The sequence below is a fragment of the Polistes dominula genome, unplaced genomic scaffold, assembly GCF_049000335.1.
Source record: "Polistes dominula isolate Pdom_NZ unplaced genomic scaffold, Pdom_raw_medaka contig_49, whole genome shotgun sequence".
In the NCBI taxonomy this organism is placed as follows: Eukaryota; Metazoa; Arthropoda; class Insecta; order Hymenoptera; family Vespidae; genus Polistes; species Polistes dominula.
The window spans coordinates 763993-782496 of record NW_028300914.1 but is presented as its reverse complement, the minus strand read 5'-3'; the positions used below and the strand labels follow the sequence as shown (position 1 = coordinate 782496).

At 30.6% G+C, this 18504-nt stretch overlaps 1 protein-coding gene across 6 annotated transcripts in view; it reads left to right on the top strand.

Annotated features, from left to right (window-relative positions):
- Positions 1–4758: 4758 nt before the first annotated feature.
- Positions 4759–18504, top strand: part of LOC107069348 (uncharacterized) — a 215190-nt gene continuing 201444 nt past the window's right edge. For 2 of the 6 annotated variants that reach the window (XM_015326593.2, XM_015326592.2), the window contains exon 1: positions 4759–5816. In XM_015326593.2, the coding sequence (XP_015182079.2) occupies positions 5745–5816 (72 nt within the window). In that variant the 5' untranslated portion in view covers positions 4759–5744. Of the gene's footprint in view, positions 5817–18165; positions 18485–18504 lie in introns of those variants that run through there. The other 4 variants (XM_089169874.1, XM_089169873.1, XM_089169875.1 and 1 more) reach the window with 3 other exon arrangements.

Here is an 18504-nt window from a genome sequence, read left to right as displayed (position 1 = left end):
CTCGCGAGACGATACAACGTGCAACGGGTACAACGGGTTTGCAAATGCAGCAAGCAAGCAAGCAAGCAAGCGCGCAGGGGCTATGGGATGCCATAACTCAAGAGTCTTCTCCGCGAGGAGAATCGTAAATCTACAGAATCGGAAAGTTTTATGCCAGTGCTGCCCGAATTACGGACCATCGTATTTTATCCGATCGAATATAAGAAACTTTATTGTAGTAGTATGTTGCAGTTGTTGCTTGCAGTTGCTGCTGCTGTTATTGTTGTTGTTGTTGTTGTTGTTGTTCTTCTTCTTCTTCTTCTTATTCTTGTTGTTGCTGTGTTATTATTCTTGTATTATCAGGATTTCAATCGATTCTTTTTATGATCAAAGATTCGTATGGATACTTACCTTACATTGTTCTTTATTCTGTGAATTGTATGCCAATTTGACCTTTTATTATCTATCGTCGATTCGTGCCTTTAACCCTTCTCTTTTGCACGATCAGTTACCTCTTATGATTCATTATAAGCGTGTCTTACGTTATTGCTGTTATATATTATACGTAATTAGAAAGTAACAGAATGTAGCTGATCTTTTTTAATGAAGTACTCTTTTTTTTAATTATTATTATTATTATTATTATTACTACCTATTTAATTAATTTGCAATAAAATAATTTAATTTATTAAAAGAAAGAAAGAAAAATAACTGTTCAATATGAACTGTAAAATAGAATATATGTGTGTAGAATACGTATGAATCATCAGCAAATAATTTGAAATATAAATCACGATTAATAAAAAAAATTTTCTCGAAATTTAAATTAAAATGTATGATCGTCGCATCATAATAACAGGAATAAAGAACGATCAGAAATGCTCAGAAGGGTTGACCAAGGATCATCATCATCATCATCATCATCATTATTATCATCTCGATGACGACGAACCTGTTCGTTCAGCATTCCAGACGATCATTCAACTTCCGTTCGGCGAGAGGAACGTGAGTACATGCCGTACGTTTTGATCAAGCTTCGTTCTTCAACACATCGATCGATCGATAGATCATGAATGATATGAATCAACAAAAGGATTGTAAGAATATTTCTATCTAAGTGTAATAGATTTTAACCCTTTGCCAATCGTTTACTTGCAAAATCCCTCCTTTCAAAAATTATGACAAAAATTTGCACCCCTCTGCATGAATGAGCTCTGAACTGGTGACCAAGTGTAATTTCACGAGTGCAAAGGGTTAATATGTCTACACACACGTATGTATGTGTTACATATATTACATTAGGATGCTCCTTATGTTGAGTATTTTTGAATGTTTATACTCCCAAAGGTTCATATGGTTCGATAAAAAATATCATATAAATATGTGTACGTGTGCAATTTAGTAAGAAAGTAGTTTTGCGAGACCCTCGTGTCTATTATCGATAAAGAATGCCGTCTATTATTTCGCAAGAAACCACTCTCCCTCTTTTACTTGCATTATTCGAACGATCGAACGGGCTTGACCCTCACAAATCGTAATTATGGGGGCCAATGAACGCCATGTCTATCCCCTTGGGCTGATTCACTCCCTCTACGACGATACGTTTTAATTTTTAACACCCGATATATTCTTCTCCCTTGACTTTTTTTTTTTACTTGGATAATGGATAAATGTGTGTGGGGATTTTTAAACAAAAAAAAAAAAAAATTTCAGTTTCTTTTTTAAATGAAACTTCTTATAAATAAGGTGTGACTTTTACAATGTTACTACATTGATCTATGTTTTCAATTTCATTTGATTTGCTTAACGTTTTGTCTAATAATAGTTATCCGATCGTAGACAGGTCGTAGCAGAGTGAACAACCGAAGCCTAACGTTAATCCTAAGGCTTCGGTTGCTTCTTCACTTTTCTACGATTTGTATCCGAGATTTATCGTAATTATATTACGATAGATAACACCAAATTTAATTGTTAAGAAACTTTTGGATAAATAAATTGGATATAAAAAATAATATCGCGTAATTCAAAGTATTTCTCACGAGTTTAGATTTTCTATAGAAAAAATGATTAATGATTGAGCATGGATAATAATATTAAGCACGTGACACGCACCTTCCCTTTCGTAATTTAAAAACAAATTTTTTCTTTTAAATTTCATCTCATCCCTTTGGTTCTGCTCCTCCTACTCTTTTTTTCTTTCTTTCTTTTTTATCTTACCATCTATCTCTTTCTCTCTTCGGAAAGATTCTTTCTTCCTCTCTTTTTCTTCACATGACAATGGGAGTGCCTACCTCACGCGACGAGCACGTGAGTACCCTCGAAAAGGTCTCTCGATGGGTTATGTCCCGTTCATTCATACAACTCTCACCGGTTGACTTCAGACTCGTCGTCGACTTTGTCGAAAAATCGTCGAGAATTTCGAAGGGTGTAGCGATGAAAAAAAAAAACAAAAAATAAAAAAAAGAAATAACTCACTTGATTCGAATCGATTACGTCTACCTTGTGTCTGTTTAAACTCATAACGATTACACTACTACTATTTTAAAATTGATTTTTGTGTGAAGGATTATTTTGAAAAAAAAAATTCATGTAAAAAATACAATGGTACCTATATGAAATGTTTAAATGTAAATGTAAATACAGTGGAAATTGATTTATATGCATCCTCCGTGTGTGTGTGTGTGTGTGTGTGTATGTGCGTGTAAGTGTATCTTTTACATTTATGGAAACTTTCTTAAGCTTCACGCATGCTCGAGTAGTCTATCTTTTCTAGCCCAATGCAAAGAATACTAAGTGAATATAAAAGAAGGTAAGAGAAGAAGTAAAAGGCGGCTAAACTATAGTGCGGAACAGGAAGTGAAATGAAGTTCCTCTGAACGACACCGACTTCTTTTTTTTTTTTTTCATAGCAAAAGAAAAATATTAGAATTATGATACTGTCCTTTGTGTAAACATATTTTACGTTTATTATTTGACACACAAAAAAGAAAGTATTAAGAAGCGTAGTCATTTACTTTTATCTTTTTACCTGCTTCCGTTAAATTATCTGAGAAGTTGTATTATCAGAAGAAGATAACATTGAATTTGAAGTTTGTATAAGTACATTGAAGAATTTTTAGAATATATAGGGTCTTTCAAAAATGTATGTTAACATGTTGACTATGCTCTATAATATTTTTAAAATGTCACTGGTATACTACAACAACATACTACAAATTATCATGATAGATAACATAATTAAAATAATAAACTAATACAGTGTTTAGAATTATACCATTTAACATTACAACCACAATCATAAAAGTATTATATTTAATTGAATTATCAAAAACCCATCGCATTTAACATGCTCCAACTTTCTTTTCTCACAATAATCTTTGATATTTATAAATAAACAGTGAAAATATACAATGAAACAATATCCATACAGATAGCGCAGATAATTGATGATCTATTTTAAGTATGGTGAACATTAAAAAACATTGAAAACTTTCCTATAAAGATTTTCTTGTAGAAAATAATGCTCTCTTTAAAATGATTGTGAGCCTTCATTTCGTTAATTGATCCGGCGCATTAGGCGAGGGTTCGAAACGGTGGGCGTATTATCGTATCTATGTACACATACACACGCACACACACACACACAACAGTAATATCCGTGTAAGGAAATGAGGCTGGAAATGTGCGAGTGCGCACAGTGAAAACAAGCAAATGTAAACAAGCTGGATCGCGTGTTAGTATAATACGTACAGGGGGTATATGAAGAAGACTATTGCTTGCTTGGGTTACGCTTGTTTTACTCATACAAGAACGGATATAGTTTTGTAAACGTTTTTTTTTCTTTTTTCCTACAGTCTGTTCTGCATCATATTCCAAAAATTATTTGAACTTTTGTAATTGTTATTAACAGTTAAAATAATTTCAAATAAATTCTACCGTTCGTTCATTTAGTATGTACATTAAATTGTATAGTATTTTAATAAAATAAGAAAATATTCTCTTGGCAAATTTAAAGAAAAAAAAATAAAAAACATTGAGTAGTAAAAATAGTTACATTGTAACTATTAAAGTATTTAATAAATTATCTTTTATAATTTTAATAAATAATTATTTAAAAAAATGTAATATGTGATATAGTTTAATTAAATATTGATAGTATCACTGTTGACAATTATTTTCAAGTTTATATAATGTTATTTCAATTGATTTATATTTTTTAGTTTTAAATATTAGTCATTTTAGTATGTACCACACACTATTACATTAATTTAATAATTAAAATTACTAATAATTAATTATTAGTAATTTTACTATGTACAGGTAATTATGTTTACCTCTTATAGGATTTACTATGTATATTAACCTTGTTATTACTATGTAAATTATTTTTTTTCTGATATAAATAAATAAATAAAAATAATATAATAATTTATATAATTTTTGTGTAGGTTTGTGCCAAAGAACAATATTGGAATAGTATTCGTTTTGCAGATACATCTCAAGGATATTCCAGAAAAAGATAAGTATATATTTGTTTTTATTTATAATAATAATAATAATATAATAAAATAAATAAAACATTGATGATTTATTTGGATTTATTTCAGGCTTGAAAATTAGCAACGTTTGAATACAATCGGTTCGCAGACGCAACCAAAGAACGTTCCAGGAAGGCACGTATCGTTCCAATGTTTCATTCGTTTCATTCGTTTCATTCCGTCGTTCCTCGATCTAAGCGGATGCCCGGTTGTGTTGCGTGTTCGTGTCAGTAATACTTCGGCAGCGAGTGGTGGCAGTCGTACGAGTTAGTCTTTAGTATCTGTTCGTTTTCGAATTCTTTGAATTTTCGCGCGTTATTATACATCGATAATTATTTAACATTGAATTTAACAAAGATAGTTAGTGTCGTTTGTTTATTCTTGTTTTTCTTAATCAAAATAATCATCGTAGACAAGTATTATTAAAGATACTAATAATCATAGTGATCGTTCGAATTTTTAAATACAGTAAACAACGAGGAGTTATTAGTTTTAATTTAATTATGTAATAGAATATTATATTTTATTTTTTTTAGTGACGTCATATTTTAAGGATTACATATATATAGATATATTTTTTTTTATTGAAATATATTGAAGAGAAGCAGTTATATTGTGAGAGTGCATTGGACAATGGAATCGTCACACGTGATCGATTTCAATTTTAATTTGACAAGTTTTTTGTTTTTTTGTTTTGTTTGCGAATAAATATAATAATAACAATATTATTATTTTAAAACAATTGGACGAGGTAATGAATAAATGTTGTTTTGTTAGAAATAAATGTTCGTACGTACGTTCGATTCGTTCGTTCGGAAGCATTAGAAAATCAATCTTGTTAGGTTACAAATCAAAGTGTTATATTCAAGGTGGCATCAGTTAGGGAATATAATTATCGATCGAGATGGGAAGAAATATCATCGATCGTGGTAATATCGTTAAATCGAAAAAGAAAAGAAAATACGGGCATCGTACGCGTTGGTGACCGATGTTTGCGCATAGAGAAGACAAATTCGAGGTTGAGAAACTACCTCGAAGACGAAGACGAAGAAGAAGAAGAAGAAGAAGACGACGACGAGGTAGAAGTGGACGGATGATTAATTTTGCTTTTGTTGAATAAAAAAATAAAAAAGGAGGAGAAGAAGGAGGAGGTGGGGAAAAAAGAAGAAAAAATACAGAACGATTGACAAGGATCATAATCATCAAGGATCATAATCTCTCGTCATCATGGCTTACGTTCTTTGGCGTGTATTTGTTAAGAAGTATTACAAAGTTCGTTTTGGCGTCAGGAATCCATTGGTAAGTGTCTCTTTGTCTTTGTTATATATACACACACACACACACACACACAAATACTGATACTCGTAATATCTGTTAACATAAATGATAAAGAGTATTTCTATCTTTTATGTCTGTTTGTTTTTTTATGCACTGCTGAATGAGTGTGCATTGCAGGAGATTCATATATTGTATTTATTAAATATTATTATTATTATTACGTATTATATTTTATTATTAGTATTTGTGTAAATAATTGTCATTTGATTTAATTATAAATTAATTGTAATAAACCTTTGAATATCACACTTGGTCCAAAGAAGCCAGACCTTTTTTTGCAACTTGAAGTCATTTTTCTCAATTGTACTCAACTTTGGTAATTTTTTAAATATATTTAAATTTAATTTAAAGCTATATAACTTATATAATCTTTTTAAGTAAGTATTAAAGAAGTTTGAAAAAAATGTTGAAGTAAATCTATGCAATAGTTTTTTTTATAACAATTTTTCTCGTCTCGGGTGTGGTAAGCAAAGGTTTATTAATTAATAATTGAAGATTAGGTATTCGTTGTTAACATTTATTTTTATTTATTTTATTATTTGAATGATAATGATGATGATGATTAGGCAAGGATAAAAATTATGCTGATAGAAATAGCAAATTTATAAATGAAAGAAAAACGTTCCTTCATCTTTTCTCTGATAGCGAAAGCGTTAAGTTACGTTGGTTGCGCATAATTCATAGTCAGCGGTAGTTTCCATTTTGCTTAGGATGAATAAAAAAAAAGAAACATGCGAATCTTGAATGATTTATAATCATTCAATTTATTATTTAAATAAACTATTATTTCAAAACTTTTTCTCTAACTAATTTTCTTCATTTAGAAATCATCATATCTTCCTGGGTTAGTGTACTACCAGTTAAAGTACAAATAGAATTTGCACGTGTTAGCTTAGGTTAAGCTAATCTATAAGCACATATACTAGTTATATTTTATTGAAATAAATGTTTGAACAGAGTATGGTTAATATTTGAACAAGTTAGTATATGTTTTAGAAGGATAAATGAATCGTAAAAAAAAAGAAAAAAAAAGAAAAGGAAGAAAAACATTTAATAGGTTCGACTTGTTGAACGTGTGACGTCTATTTGACACAACATTTCCACTATCTCACTGAGTAACTTTTTGTTAGTTTGTTTTTTATTTTTTTTTATTTCTCTGACGTGTAGTTTAAAGATACAAAAAAAAAAATATATAAAAAAATCTCGGAAAAGTGTTACACGTGATATAAATAAATAGTTATTTTGCACGAGAGAAATCGTAACTATGAAATGACTTATTTAAATTCTCTTTCTTTCTTTCTTTGCATGCATTCTTTCCCCCTAGAGAAATAAACTTTATCTATATTTTCCTTTCTATGGTATTGCGAATGAAACGAGAGCACATTCTTGAAAGGAACGATATCGGAAAGACAATCTCTGTTGGAAAAGTAAACCCAAAGATCTTTCAAATGTGCATACACTTTTTGCATATAGCATTTTTTTTCTTCCACACTTTAGTATGTCCAAAAGCGCAACGACTTTTTCATTACCACTCGTGGTTGTAAGATAAAAGTATATGTTATATCCATATACACACATATACATATATAAAGTTGAATCGTAATTCTCAAGGTCGGTATTTTACGATCAAACTATCTCTCGTCTCATCGCCAACAGACTCGAATAGATTATGCAATTCGAGTGACTGCAATCTAATGCATTGATAACATGCAAAATAAGGATTTTCTCGATATTCTTCTTTAATGTAATAAAATTCAAGGTTGAGGTCAACATTTCTTATAAATGATTTTTAAAATTCTATTTTACATATTTATATGTGTGTATGTTTATTTTTATTTGTGTCATTTTATTTTATGTTAGTTAAACCGAATGTGTTCCATATTAGGGCACACATGTTATTCTATGTGAATATAATATTCGAAAATAATAATCTACACAGGTTATAGTTTAGTTTAAAAATAGTCAGACTTATTTTTCTTCAAATTGCCATACCACAAGTATAAACATTTATAATAATAATATATTTATAAACTTTGATAGGTTTTTTTTTTTTTTTTTAATACGGTATTTATCCTGTTCAACGAAATTGAAAAATTATCGATAATAAAAAAACGCTCGCGTGTAGATGAAATATAAAATAATCAATTTGGAAGATTCCTTTGTATATACAGAGCATGCCGTTAGAAAGCAGCGGTATTTTTTGTTTTTTCTTTATTGTTTCGTAGATAATAATTGTTTATACTGTAAAATTAATCTGAATAATCTTGCATACACGATCTCCATTTTAAATATATATATATATATATATGGAAAAAAAATCTCTTCTTACTTTTTCTTGTTGTTGTTGTTGTTCTTTCTAAAATTGGTCTTACCGATCTTTTTTACTGATACATCATCTAAAAACGTAACACACACATACACAGATGATTTTACACACATGTGATTATTCACACGAAGGTCGATTCGTTTTGATCGTATCTGTATAAGTACGATGCAATTATTAGACTGCGACTAACGGCAGCGTGCGAGTATACAGTAATTGGATAATTACTCCAAACGCTCTTTGGTGTGGCAAGCTGCTTCATTTTTATGATACCCCCATATACTGACAACTAATTCGATTTATAGAGTATTGTTAATATCGATCGGATCGGATCGGATCGGATTGGCAAGTATGGTTTTATAGGGTTGACCCATACGACCCGTTAAACTTTGTAGGTTAATTCGATACGTTTGTAAATTAACGACTCTTGTAATATTAGAACAATGAAACTATCTTTTCGTTCTTACAAAAAGCTTTCTCTCTCTTTCTCTCTCTCTCTCTCTCTCTCTCTCTCTCTGTCTCTCTCTCTCTCTTTGTTTTAAAACCTTTAAATTAGAATTTTATTTTACTCTCTGTAATTCAATTGTTTTTTCGGGTCCTATAATTTAATTATATAACGTGAAAGTTTTATTTATTGTCCTATAATTATGGCACTATTTAATGTAAGTGTAAAACTTGACTTTTAAAACTGAGCGTGACAAATTTCGTATTCTAGGTTCCTGCAATTTTCTGAGTAATAAATTGAAATTAAATTTACAGTACAATCTCACTATTAAAAATCAGAAGAGGGTGTCGGATTATTGGAATGTTCGAATTTACTGGATTATAAATTTTAATAAATTTTTCTACAAATTTTGCCTAATAAATATTATTAGGCGTAGAGGGGTGAGGTTGGGGGGAGGGGTGCCGGATTATTGGACGTATTGAAGTGCTGGATTAGTGAGATTATACTGTATTTGTATTAACATCTATTACATACAATTATTTTGTAACATATATTAGTAGTAACATTTAGAAATGACATATATACTGAATTAGAAATAAATCATGAAATTGAAATGAATAAAAATCAAAGTAAAATTTATGTAGGAAAATTTCATCATGAAAAGCTTTAACACTTTAATATATTATGTCGATAATATTTATTAGGAAAAAATGTATGAAATGGTAATGGACAACTTATGGTAATGCAATTTAAAAAGTGCTTGGGCTTGGGAGGGAGACCAAAGTTCCATTTTGGAAAATAAGCTAACGATAAGTTAGCCAGTTCGAAATACCCAATAATGTAATATGTAAATTAGTTGTTATTCATATAGGTAACTTGACGAACGTATAAATCGATGATGGTACGTAAGCAACGATCGTAAAGTCAATTACGAACTACGACAATCCGACAGAAGTATCTAACAGATGTTACTAACAAACAAACAAACAAACAAACAAGCAAGTAAAAAAATATTATAGTTACGCATACAAGTGCATATATTTATGTAGACGTAATACGAAAGATCCTCTTGGATGAGTGAATGAGTTAGAAAGAAAGAAAGAAAGAAAGAAAGAGAGAGAGAGAGAGAGAGAGAGAGACACGAGGTTTCTATTACGAAATAAATATACCACGCCTTTGCATCATTATCCAATCAATCGTTAAAAAGCTAGCTGGGTAACGCGCTAGGGATAATAATAATAATAATAATAATAATAATAATAATAATATCGTAGGGTCGTCATACTAGTACCGGAACATCGGTGTCTTAATAAATTTAATTCGAGCCTTTCATAATGCCTAGTGCATATATACCGAGGTCAACGCATTGCAGACAGATCACGAGATAATATCGCGTTTCGTATTATTATTTATTAAAACTTCACTTTTGGATTTTTATCAATGATAAATGATAACAATGATGATTTTTTATTTTTTATTTTTTCTCTCTATGTAATTCATATTTATTATTGTTTATATTTAATTACTAAGGGGTGCCCCGTTACGCGTTACTTTGGTTCACAATCAGTCCGATACACACGTCTTTAAGTCAATTTATAATCATTGCGATTATAAATTGAAATATAAACTATCTTATCTTTCAAGTTGAATGAAACTGCAGAAAGTGTACAAAATTTGATTAAAATCGGTTCAGTAGTTTAGGAATCCATTGCGGACAAATAGCGTGACGTGACGTAATTTTTATATATATATATATATATATTAAAATTTGAAGTATGCATTTTTTAATTAATACTGAGAAAATTGTCCTTTGTATTTAGATGAAAACTTACGAGTTGTTATTCTGATTAACTGACTCATTCGACAGATCACGAGAGATATCTCGTGTTTCATATAATTCATTAGGTTCGATTGTAATCGTTAATTGGGTGATAAAAATGACGATCTATTATTTCGAAGAAACTATTTCAAAAAAAAAAAAACAAATCAAAAATTTCAAACTATAATACATATATTTCGATAGATAACATTTACTGAACTAAAAAACATTGTAGAGACGAATAAATACGCGTATAACTCGTAACTTCAAACAAATAAAAAAAAAGCACTGAAAAATAACGTTTCGAATAATTCTCAATAATTATCTACAATTATCTAATTATCCTTAAAGTAATATAAAATGCATTAAAAGGAAGGAAAAGAAAGAACAAAAAAAAAATAAGCAAAGGTCTTCGTGGTCTCGGCAATGTGTTAACCGTAGAAAAGTTGGGAGAAAGGAAAGGAAGAAAGGGTAGAGAAAAGGAAGAGGAAGAAAGAAGAAGAGGGAGTAGGTGGAGGAGGAGGAGGTGGTGGAGGAGTAGGAGAGAGGGAGAAAGGAAGGAAGGAAGGTATGAAGGTAGAAAGAGAAGGAAAAGGTGCAATTTAGTTTGCGGTCGCAGGAGAATAAGCTTACGTTAGGTTAGTCCGATGGTCCGGCGCTGCTGGTCTCTCTGTGACCGTGAACCACGTCTGACCTGCGACACAAACATGCTCTTTTCCTCTCCCTGCTTGCTCTTCTATCCCTTTTACTCTCTCTCTCTCTCTCTCTCTCTCTACTCTCTTTTTCTCTCTTTCTCCTCCCACCCACCATAAATCTACCTGCACCACATCGCGTTTCGTTCTTCGAGACTCTACTCTACTGTACTCCCCCCTGTTTCCCCTCCCATCTCATTCTCTTTCTCTTTCTCTTTCTCTCATAGGTTGGCTCGTATTGTGCATGCTCTTCGGGATGTTTCAGTGATAAATACGGCTGCCACCCTTTCTCCTATATTTCGTTCTCTCTATGTCGTTCTCTACTACACTCTCACTCTCACTCTCTTCTTTTTCTATCTATTTCTCTCTTTCTCTTTCCTATGGTTACCCCCAACAAAACCATTCAAACTATACTGCTCGTACTCTCTTTCTCCCTTTCTTCTTCTTCTTCTTCTTCTAGTTTTTTTAATACTTTTTTTCTAACCAACACATTTATTTTTATTACACATATACTTCAATATTATAATTAATCGTACGTGTATTATTTAATTGATAATATTCAATATTTAAACATGCACATATGTAAATATTAAAAGATATTAAAATAACACATGTATATATAGTGTTATGAGTATAGTATACTAGGAGAAGAGGAAGAGGGTTTGTGCGTGGGCGTTTCCGGTCTATTTCGATTTTCCATTCCGCTCTCGTAGCCGCCATTTGTCCCTCACGTTGTACCGTTTTTGCATATGATTACGGTTTAACGATCGACGAAGTTCCCTTTCGTTCTTTCAAATAAAGTTTTACTATAAATTTTCCCTCTCAACAAAAAAAGAAAAAAGATGTGAAATAATAAATACTATAATTATTATAAATACGATCAATATTTATAACAAAGTTTTCACTTTTTAAAATTTCAAGTTAATTTTATTCTTAACTTTGCATCATAGGAAAAGGGTTCAGTTTTACGTGTGTGTTGGATGTTGAATGTTCACGTTGAATGAAACGATTCGATTTCATTGTACGACTATGTTTATGTTGATCGAATTTATTGTGAAGTATGGTTGGTTGTTGGGAGAATGTGTGCATGTGGGTGGACAGATTGATCGATCGGTCGCTAATTGTCATTGTTGACGTTCATGGCCGTTGCAAATCCGATTAGCCAAGTGAAATAAGTCCTTGGGGTTTGAGAGAATGTGCGTTAAGATAGGTGCAATGCACTCTCTCTCTCTCTCTCTCACTCTCTCTCTCTCTTTCTTTCTCTTTTTCTCTGTGTGTACTTTGTGTGCTTCTCTTTAACGTATTAGGTGCGGCACAACGGGTAACGTAACACGTACTGTTGTTGGCGGTACGTTTGATGAGTTCAACTTTTAAATACGTTTGTTGTATTAGTATACACGAATCTCATTAGTAAGTTAATTACAAAGTTCATTGAGATATCTTATCGTTTATTTCAATAATTTATATTGCAAGTGAAAACTTCTTTAGAATATCAGGGTGATTTGAAAATCGTGAAACGGAAGAAACCGTGAAACCGATGAAACAAAAATAATTAATTAATTAATCAAATTCAATATATATAATTTAATTCTATATATTAATTCATTAATTAATAAAAATTGATTTTCTTTGAAGGTTTTTTTATGTTGAAATAGAACATTTACATGTCAGAACAATGATTACCAAAGTGTGCATCTTGGGGATGATGCAATTTCTTCACACTAATTATTACAATTACTTTAATAATCGTATTGTAGTTTGAGAACCACGGTTTTAAAATATACAACTTAACATATTTAAAAAAAGATACATTTTAACTGGTGTGTATACTTATCAATTTTATAATGGAATAATCAATAAATCGTGTACTTAATCGTGAAATTATTTGCACGGTCTATTTATAAACTTTCTAGATGTAAACTGTGTGGATATCCTGCAAATCGATGATTTAGAAAGAAATCATGGAAGGTACAGTTATAAACCAATGGGGGCTATCTTACATTTTCTAACATTGATATTACATTTAATATAATTTATGGATGTAGTGTTAGTGTTTTGTTGGAAGATATAACCATGTTGAAATGTTAGATTCGCGCCATTTGCGACAATCTACTTAACGGATCGACCGTAATGACAAGAAGAGACGTTAGGTTTATATCTATCTAGGTGTACATTAATGTTACACAGTAGGGAATATCTACTCTCTTCATTTTGCCATGTTACGAGTTTCCCTTTCCATCAATCAGTCAAACGTTATCCCTCTGTACTTATTCTACAAGCACAGGTGTCTCATCCTGTGACAGTAATGTTTGCATGTAATAAAGATACGTCATGTTTGTTGTATGTGATGTCAGGTATTCTACTTTTATCATTAGAAATATTTTTTTAATTATTCCCAAATGATTTGTTATTCTTTGATTAATGTTGATAATAAACTTGAGAAAGTTACTAGAGTTTTGTAGATTTTTTCTTTTTTTGTTTAAATAATATTTAACGCGTTGATTGGTATGAGGGTCACACCAGTGATAAGTTTTAAGTTTGTTTTTTTTTTTTTTTTTAACATCCTGATGGTCATAACATGTTTTAATATTTTTCGAATTGTAAATGAAAACTTTGAATGAAACGAGATAAGATATAAGAAATTAAAAAGAAAAATTCGTGCACCATTAGGAATTAATGGTTGGATGGAATTAACTAAGATTCATCATGAAAATGATTAAATGAGAATTCAAAGAGATGCCGGCAAGTTTCGTTGTCATCGTAAAGTGTTGCACGTGGACGAGTTGCGATTACAATGCGCACAATTTCACTCACTTTCGCTTCTAATTAATCGAGTTGATCTTTTCTAGAACACACATATGTTTGTTGCTTCTTCCTTTCGCCAACAAGTATGTACCGTTTTCTTCATCCTTTTTTTTTGTTTCGTTTCGTTTTTTACCATTCATTGTTTTACCATTGTTATTTATTGGGTCAATATTTTTTGTAACATTTTCAAATAGGATCAACATAAATGTTTCTCTTCTTGTAATTTAATAATTAACTGTCTGTGTGTGCAATGATTGTTTATATCAGAATTGTATAAGAATTTAAAAAAAAAAGGATAATTCATAAGTGGAATTATATTTGTCTATTTTAAAATTGTTTTTTTTCTTTTTCTTTCCGTTGCATTGTAGGATAATTTTCGGAAGTTGTGCAACTCAACATTTCATTGAAACAAACGTCCTTTGATTCTTCCTTTTTTTTTCTTCCTTCCGTCTTCTCCCAATCTGTATACTTTCCTTCTCATATGATGTCTCGTTCTTTTATGCATCGTTGCCTCGATTAAATGTCGTTATTGTGTCGTTACACGATATCTCGTTCATCCAGTTTGTATGTACGAGATCGATGGTACTCATGAAGACGAGTTATGGGGAGTGAAAGCAGGTGTCCCTTTCAAAAATGTATCGATAATTCAGAATATCAGATTTTTCCCCTTTTTTAATTTTAACAGAAGATACGAACACATAATCAATTAATATCTTAATAATTACAGTAACTTGTTGATACCTACAATCGTATATTTTGTATTCCGAAATATTTACAGTGTTGAAATAATCAAATTGAAATTTATTAATATTAAAAATTCTTCTACAATTTAGTTGGTTTCACTAAATATCTAAATATCATCATTTATAGTTTAATTCATCTCACATAAAAGTTTTTACATTATTAGATATTTAGATGTTTCTAGAGAAACCTTAAAGTTAAACTTTTTAACACACAACGGAAATTCCATTGCGTTGCTGGCGGTAAAACAATGAGGAAAAAAAAGTTAATCGTAATTAAGGCAATTTCACGTCGAGAATGGCCATTGTCTTAAATTCGTATCATTAGAGAGAAAAGGAATGGTTGATCTCCAGTATCTTTTGTTTAATAAAGACACACGCGGCATATATATATACTTACATTACATCTATATATATACATACAGGATATCCTTGATTTTAATCGATCTTGTCAAAATAATTAAACGTTATTTTATAAGTCATCGTACTCGTTTAAAAGAGACGAAGAATTTGGTGAACGTGTGAAATGATTTTGTGTTTTTGTTACTTTTATAAATTAAAGACATTTTGAAACAAGTGGGCAGATATTTTATTGCAAATGTTTCAGCCTATTTTTTGTGTTGTTGTTGGTTGTATCCATGTGAAAATAATACTTTGATGGTAAAAGTAGGTAAATGATATACGAAGAGAATTTTTTTCTCGATATAATTAAAAATTACCGTTATTATTGTTATATGATATATATATGTCATTTATTTTTATTCATAATTGTTTTTTTTGTTTTTTTGTTTTATTAAGTATATTTATTTTTAGTATAATTTTTGTTGTATTTCTACAAATTTTGTAGATTAATGTTACACGGAGACACGTCATAATTATTCAAACATAGCGGATCTTTTCCTGACGATGATAGAATTATACGATTTGTATCTTTATTTATAATATTATTAACGTTACTTTTCACACGAGTGGTTGTATACAGTGTGACAACAGTGGGCAATAAATTAAAACACCTGTTTCCTTTGGTTAGCTGTCTCGTATGATTCATAGACATTTTTTTTTTTATTACCAAGTTGTATGTCTTTGATTTTATTCATCTTTTTTTTTTTTTTTTTTCTTTATCAGAGATTATATAATAAAAGTATTGTTGAGAAAATGATTTTTTTTTTTTAACGATTTATATACACGTGTATACATTTTATATAATTAATAATATCGGATAATAATGATTATTAATATTTATGATTTTTTTTTTTTGTATTATTATTGTACGACTAGATGAGAATAATTGAGTGTTAGAAATCTTTGTTGGGTATTAGATTAAATAGAAAACACAAAGCAAAGTCTATAAGGATTAGTCATCGTTAGATGATGTTCATTACGTCATTATTTATCTATCAGGATGGTAAAGTTCTAAGTTGTGTTGTAGTTGTTCACTCACAATTGGCCGATTAACGTTCGCTAATGATAGACGCGTATATGAGGTAGCACGATTATAAAACGATTAATATGCAATAGGGTGCGGTGTATGTATTCTATATGGTATAACCATAGAGATATGGGCATCGATTCAATATATATATATATACATACATCTATATATATACATATTCATACATACGTTTCAGGAATATATGTTACACGATAGCAACAATATTAATTTCCTATGCAAATGTGAGAAACGATAAGCGATCTGTTCAAGTAGATCAAATCCTTTTCTTCTGACATATTTTAATGATACGATTATTATCATTTTTATTATTAATAATTATTCGTACATTGAACTTAATTATTTAATGTAAAATTATAAAATATAGAAAAGGTGTATCCAGAAATTTGTATCGTTGATTGAAACACTAATCTTTGTATTAGGATACTTCTTGTTATGTTTAATTTAATTATAATTGTACAAATAATTACATAATAATATTTTATATATATTGAATAATAAAAAAGTGACATATTTTAGATAAATTATAAAAATAAATTGTAAAATAGAAAAAATTATAAAGGATATCCTCCTTATGTTCTGCATTGCTGATGAAACGTGAAAAGAGATGATCTACTTGCGAGTTTCGTTGAGAGATGGCGCCAGTCGTCTCTTCAACATGTTGCAACTGCACTCCTATGCACATTTTAATGAACATTATTAAAGAAATATTTCTGCAATTTTTTATAAGATCAATTAAATGTACGAGAGGTTAAAAATAATAATAATAATAATAATAATAATAATAATAATAATACGTTGCATTAATTATTTGTAATTTATTTTATATCGAATATTTGGTAAACAAATAAAGTCATTGTAATTCTTTGAAAATGGCATAATGATTTCGCACGAGTAGTGATGCAGCAAGAATGCATAATCGACTTGCATAAGGCTTGGCAATGGAGTCAACAACGAAATCACGGAAACACGGGATTACTTTGTGACGAAGCGAAACAAGGTGTCCAACAAGTTGATACAACGTTTTTATACATTTGCTCATTGAAAAAAGAAGAGCCTATTCAATTCGATATGTCATCAGGATCAATGATGATGAATCGCGATCTCCCAAATCGAACAAGGCTTTACCTAATGAAACATCGATACTCCTTCATATTTATCTCTTTTATTTATTTCATTTTATATTCTTCTTCCTAGCCATAGAATAGTTGGTCAGAGTTAAGACTCTTTGAGTTTACCGATGTCAATCCTGTGTTCGATGTTATTATTGTAATGAAACTTTAAAGTACATTGTACTTTTTGTTAGACGACGATGACGATGTCTTCGTAGACATCGAATTTAAATATCTCTGATCATTTGTAAATGTTTAATTCTTTTTTTTTTTTTTTTTTTTTTAAATCAACTTAAATATTGTCCATTTTAAAGTTACGAATGAAAAGAAATTATTCTGTTCTTTTTCTTGTTCTTTGAAGGTTTCACTTCTACCATGTGTGATCTGCAACATCTGCTTTTTTTGTAATTTCTTTTAAAAAATAATTCATACTCAAACTAAATGTAATTTGTACTACGATTAATTGTCATCCTCTTACTGTAGTAAAACTTATACACAATTATTGGTTAATTCATTTTTTAATAAGCTTGAAAAAAATACAATACAAACACACACGCATATATATATTTAAAAATAATAAAATACTTTGCGAATCAAAATAAATCTAAGAAAATGAAAAAGAATGTCATAAAGGGCTGAATGAAAAAAGAAAAAAGAGTGGGATCGATTTTTGATAACACGAGGGTTCGTAAAAGTGTATTTAGAGTGTATCATAGTAAAGGGGTGGAACTGGGGTGAGTTTGATTATCCCTTGGACGTTGGCAGCAACGACCACGACACAACCACGACTATGACGATAACCACGATAACCACTACCATGACGATGACGACAACGACGACGACGACGAGAACGACGACGACGACGAGAACGACGCTTAGAACGAATCGAGAAAAAGAGAGAGAGAGAGAGAGAGAGAGGGAGAGAGAACATCATCACGCATGCTCGTATCGCTTGGGAGGTCTCCCGCTGTTCGTATTGTCGGCAGGGCAAAATCAGCGGATATTTTGACAGTACGCCGCCCTCCATCCGACCGTTCTCATCACATCAGCCATTTTCCATCGTTTCTATTCGGCCATCCTCGTACGAGACGAGACGAGACGAGACGAGACGAGAAGAGAACCAGGGATTTCGAGGTCTCATTCTCACACGGTTCGCGTGCGCGATTCACATTTAACCAATCATTTTTTTTTTTCTTAAAGGAAAATTTCAGTTACACCCTCTTGTAATCTCTTTCGTAACGAGGTCAGTCGATAAAACATTCC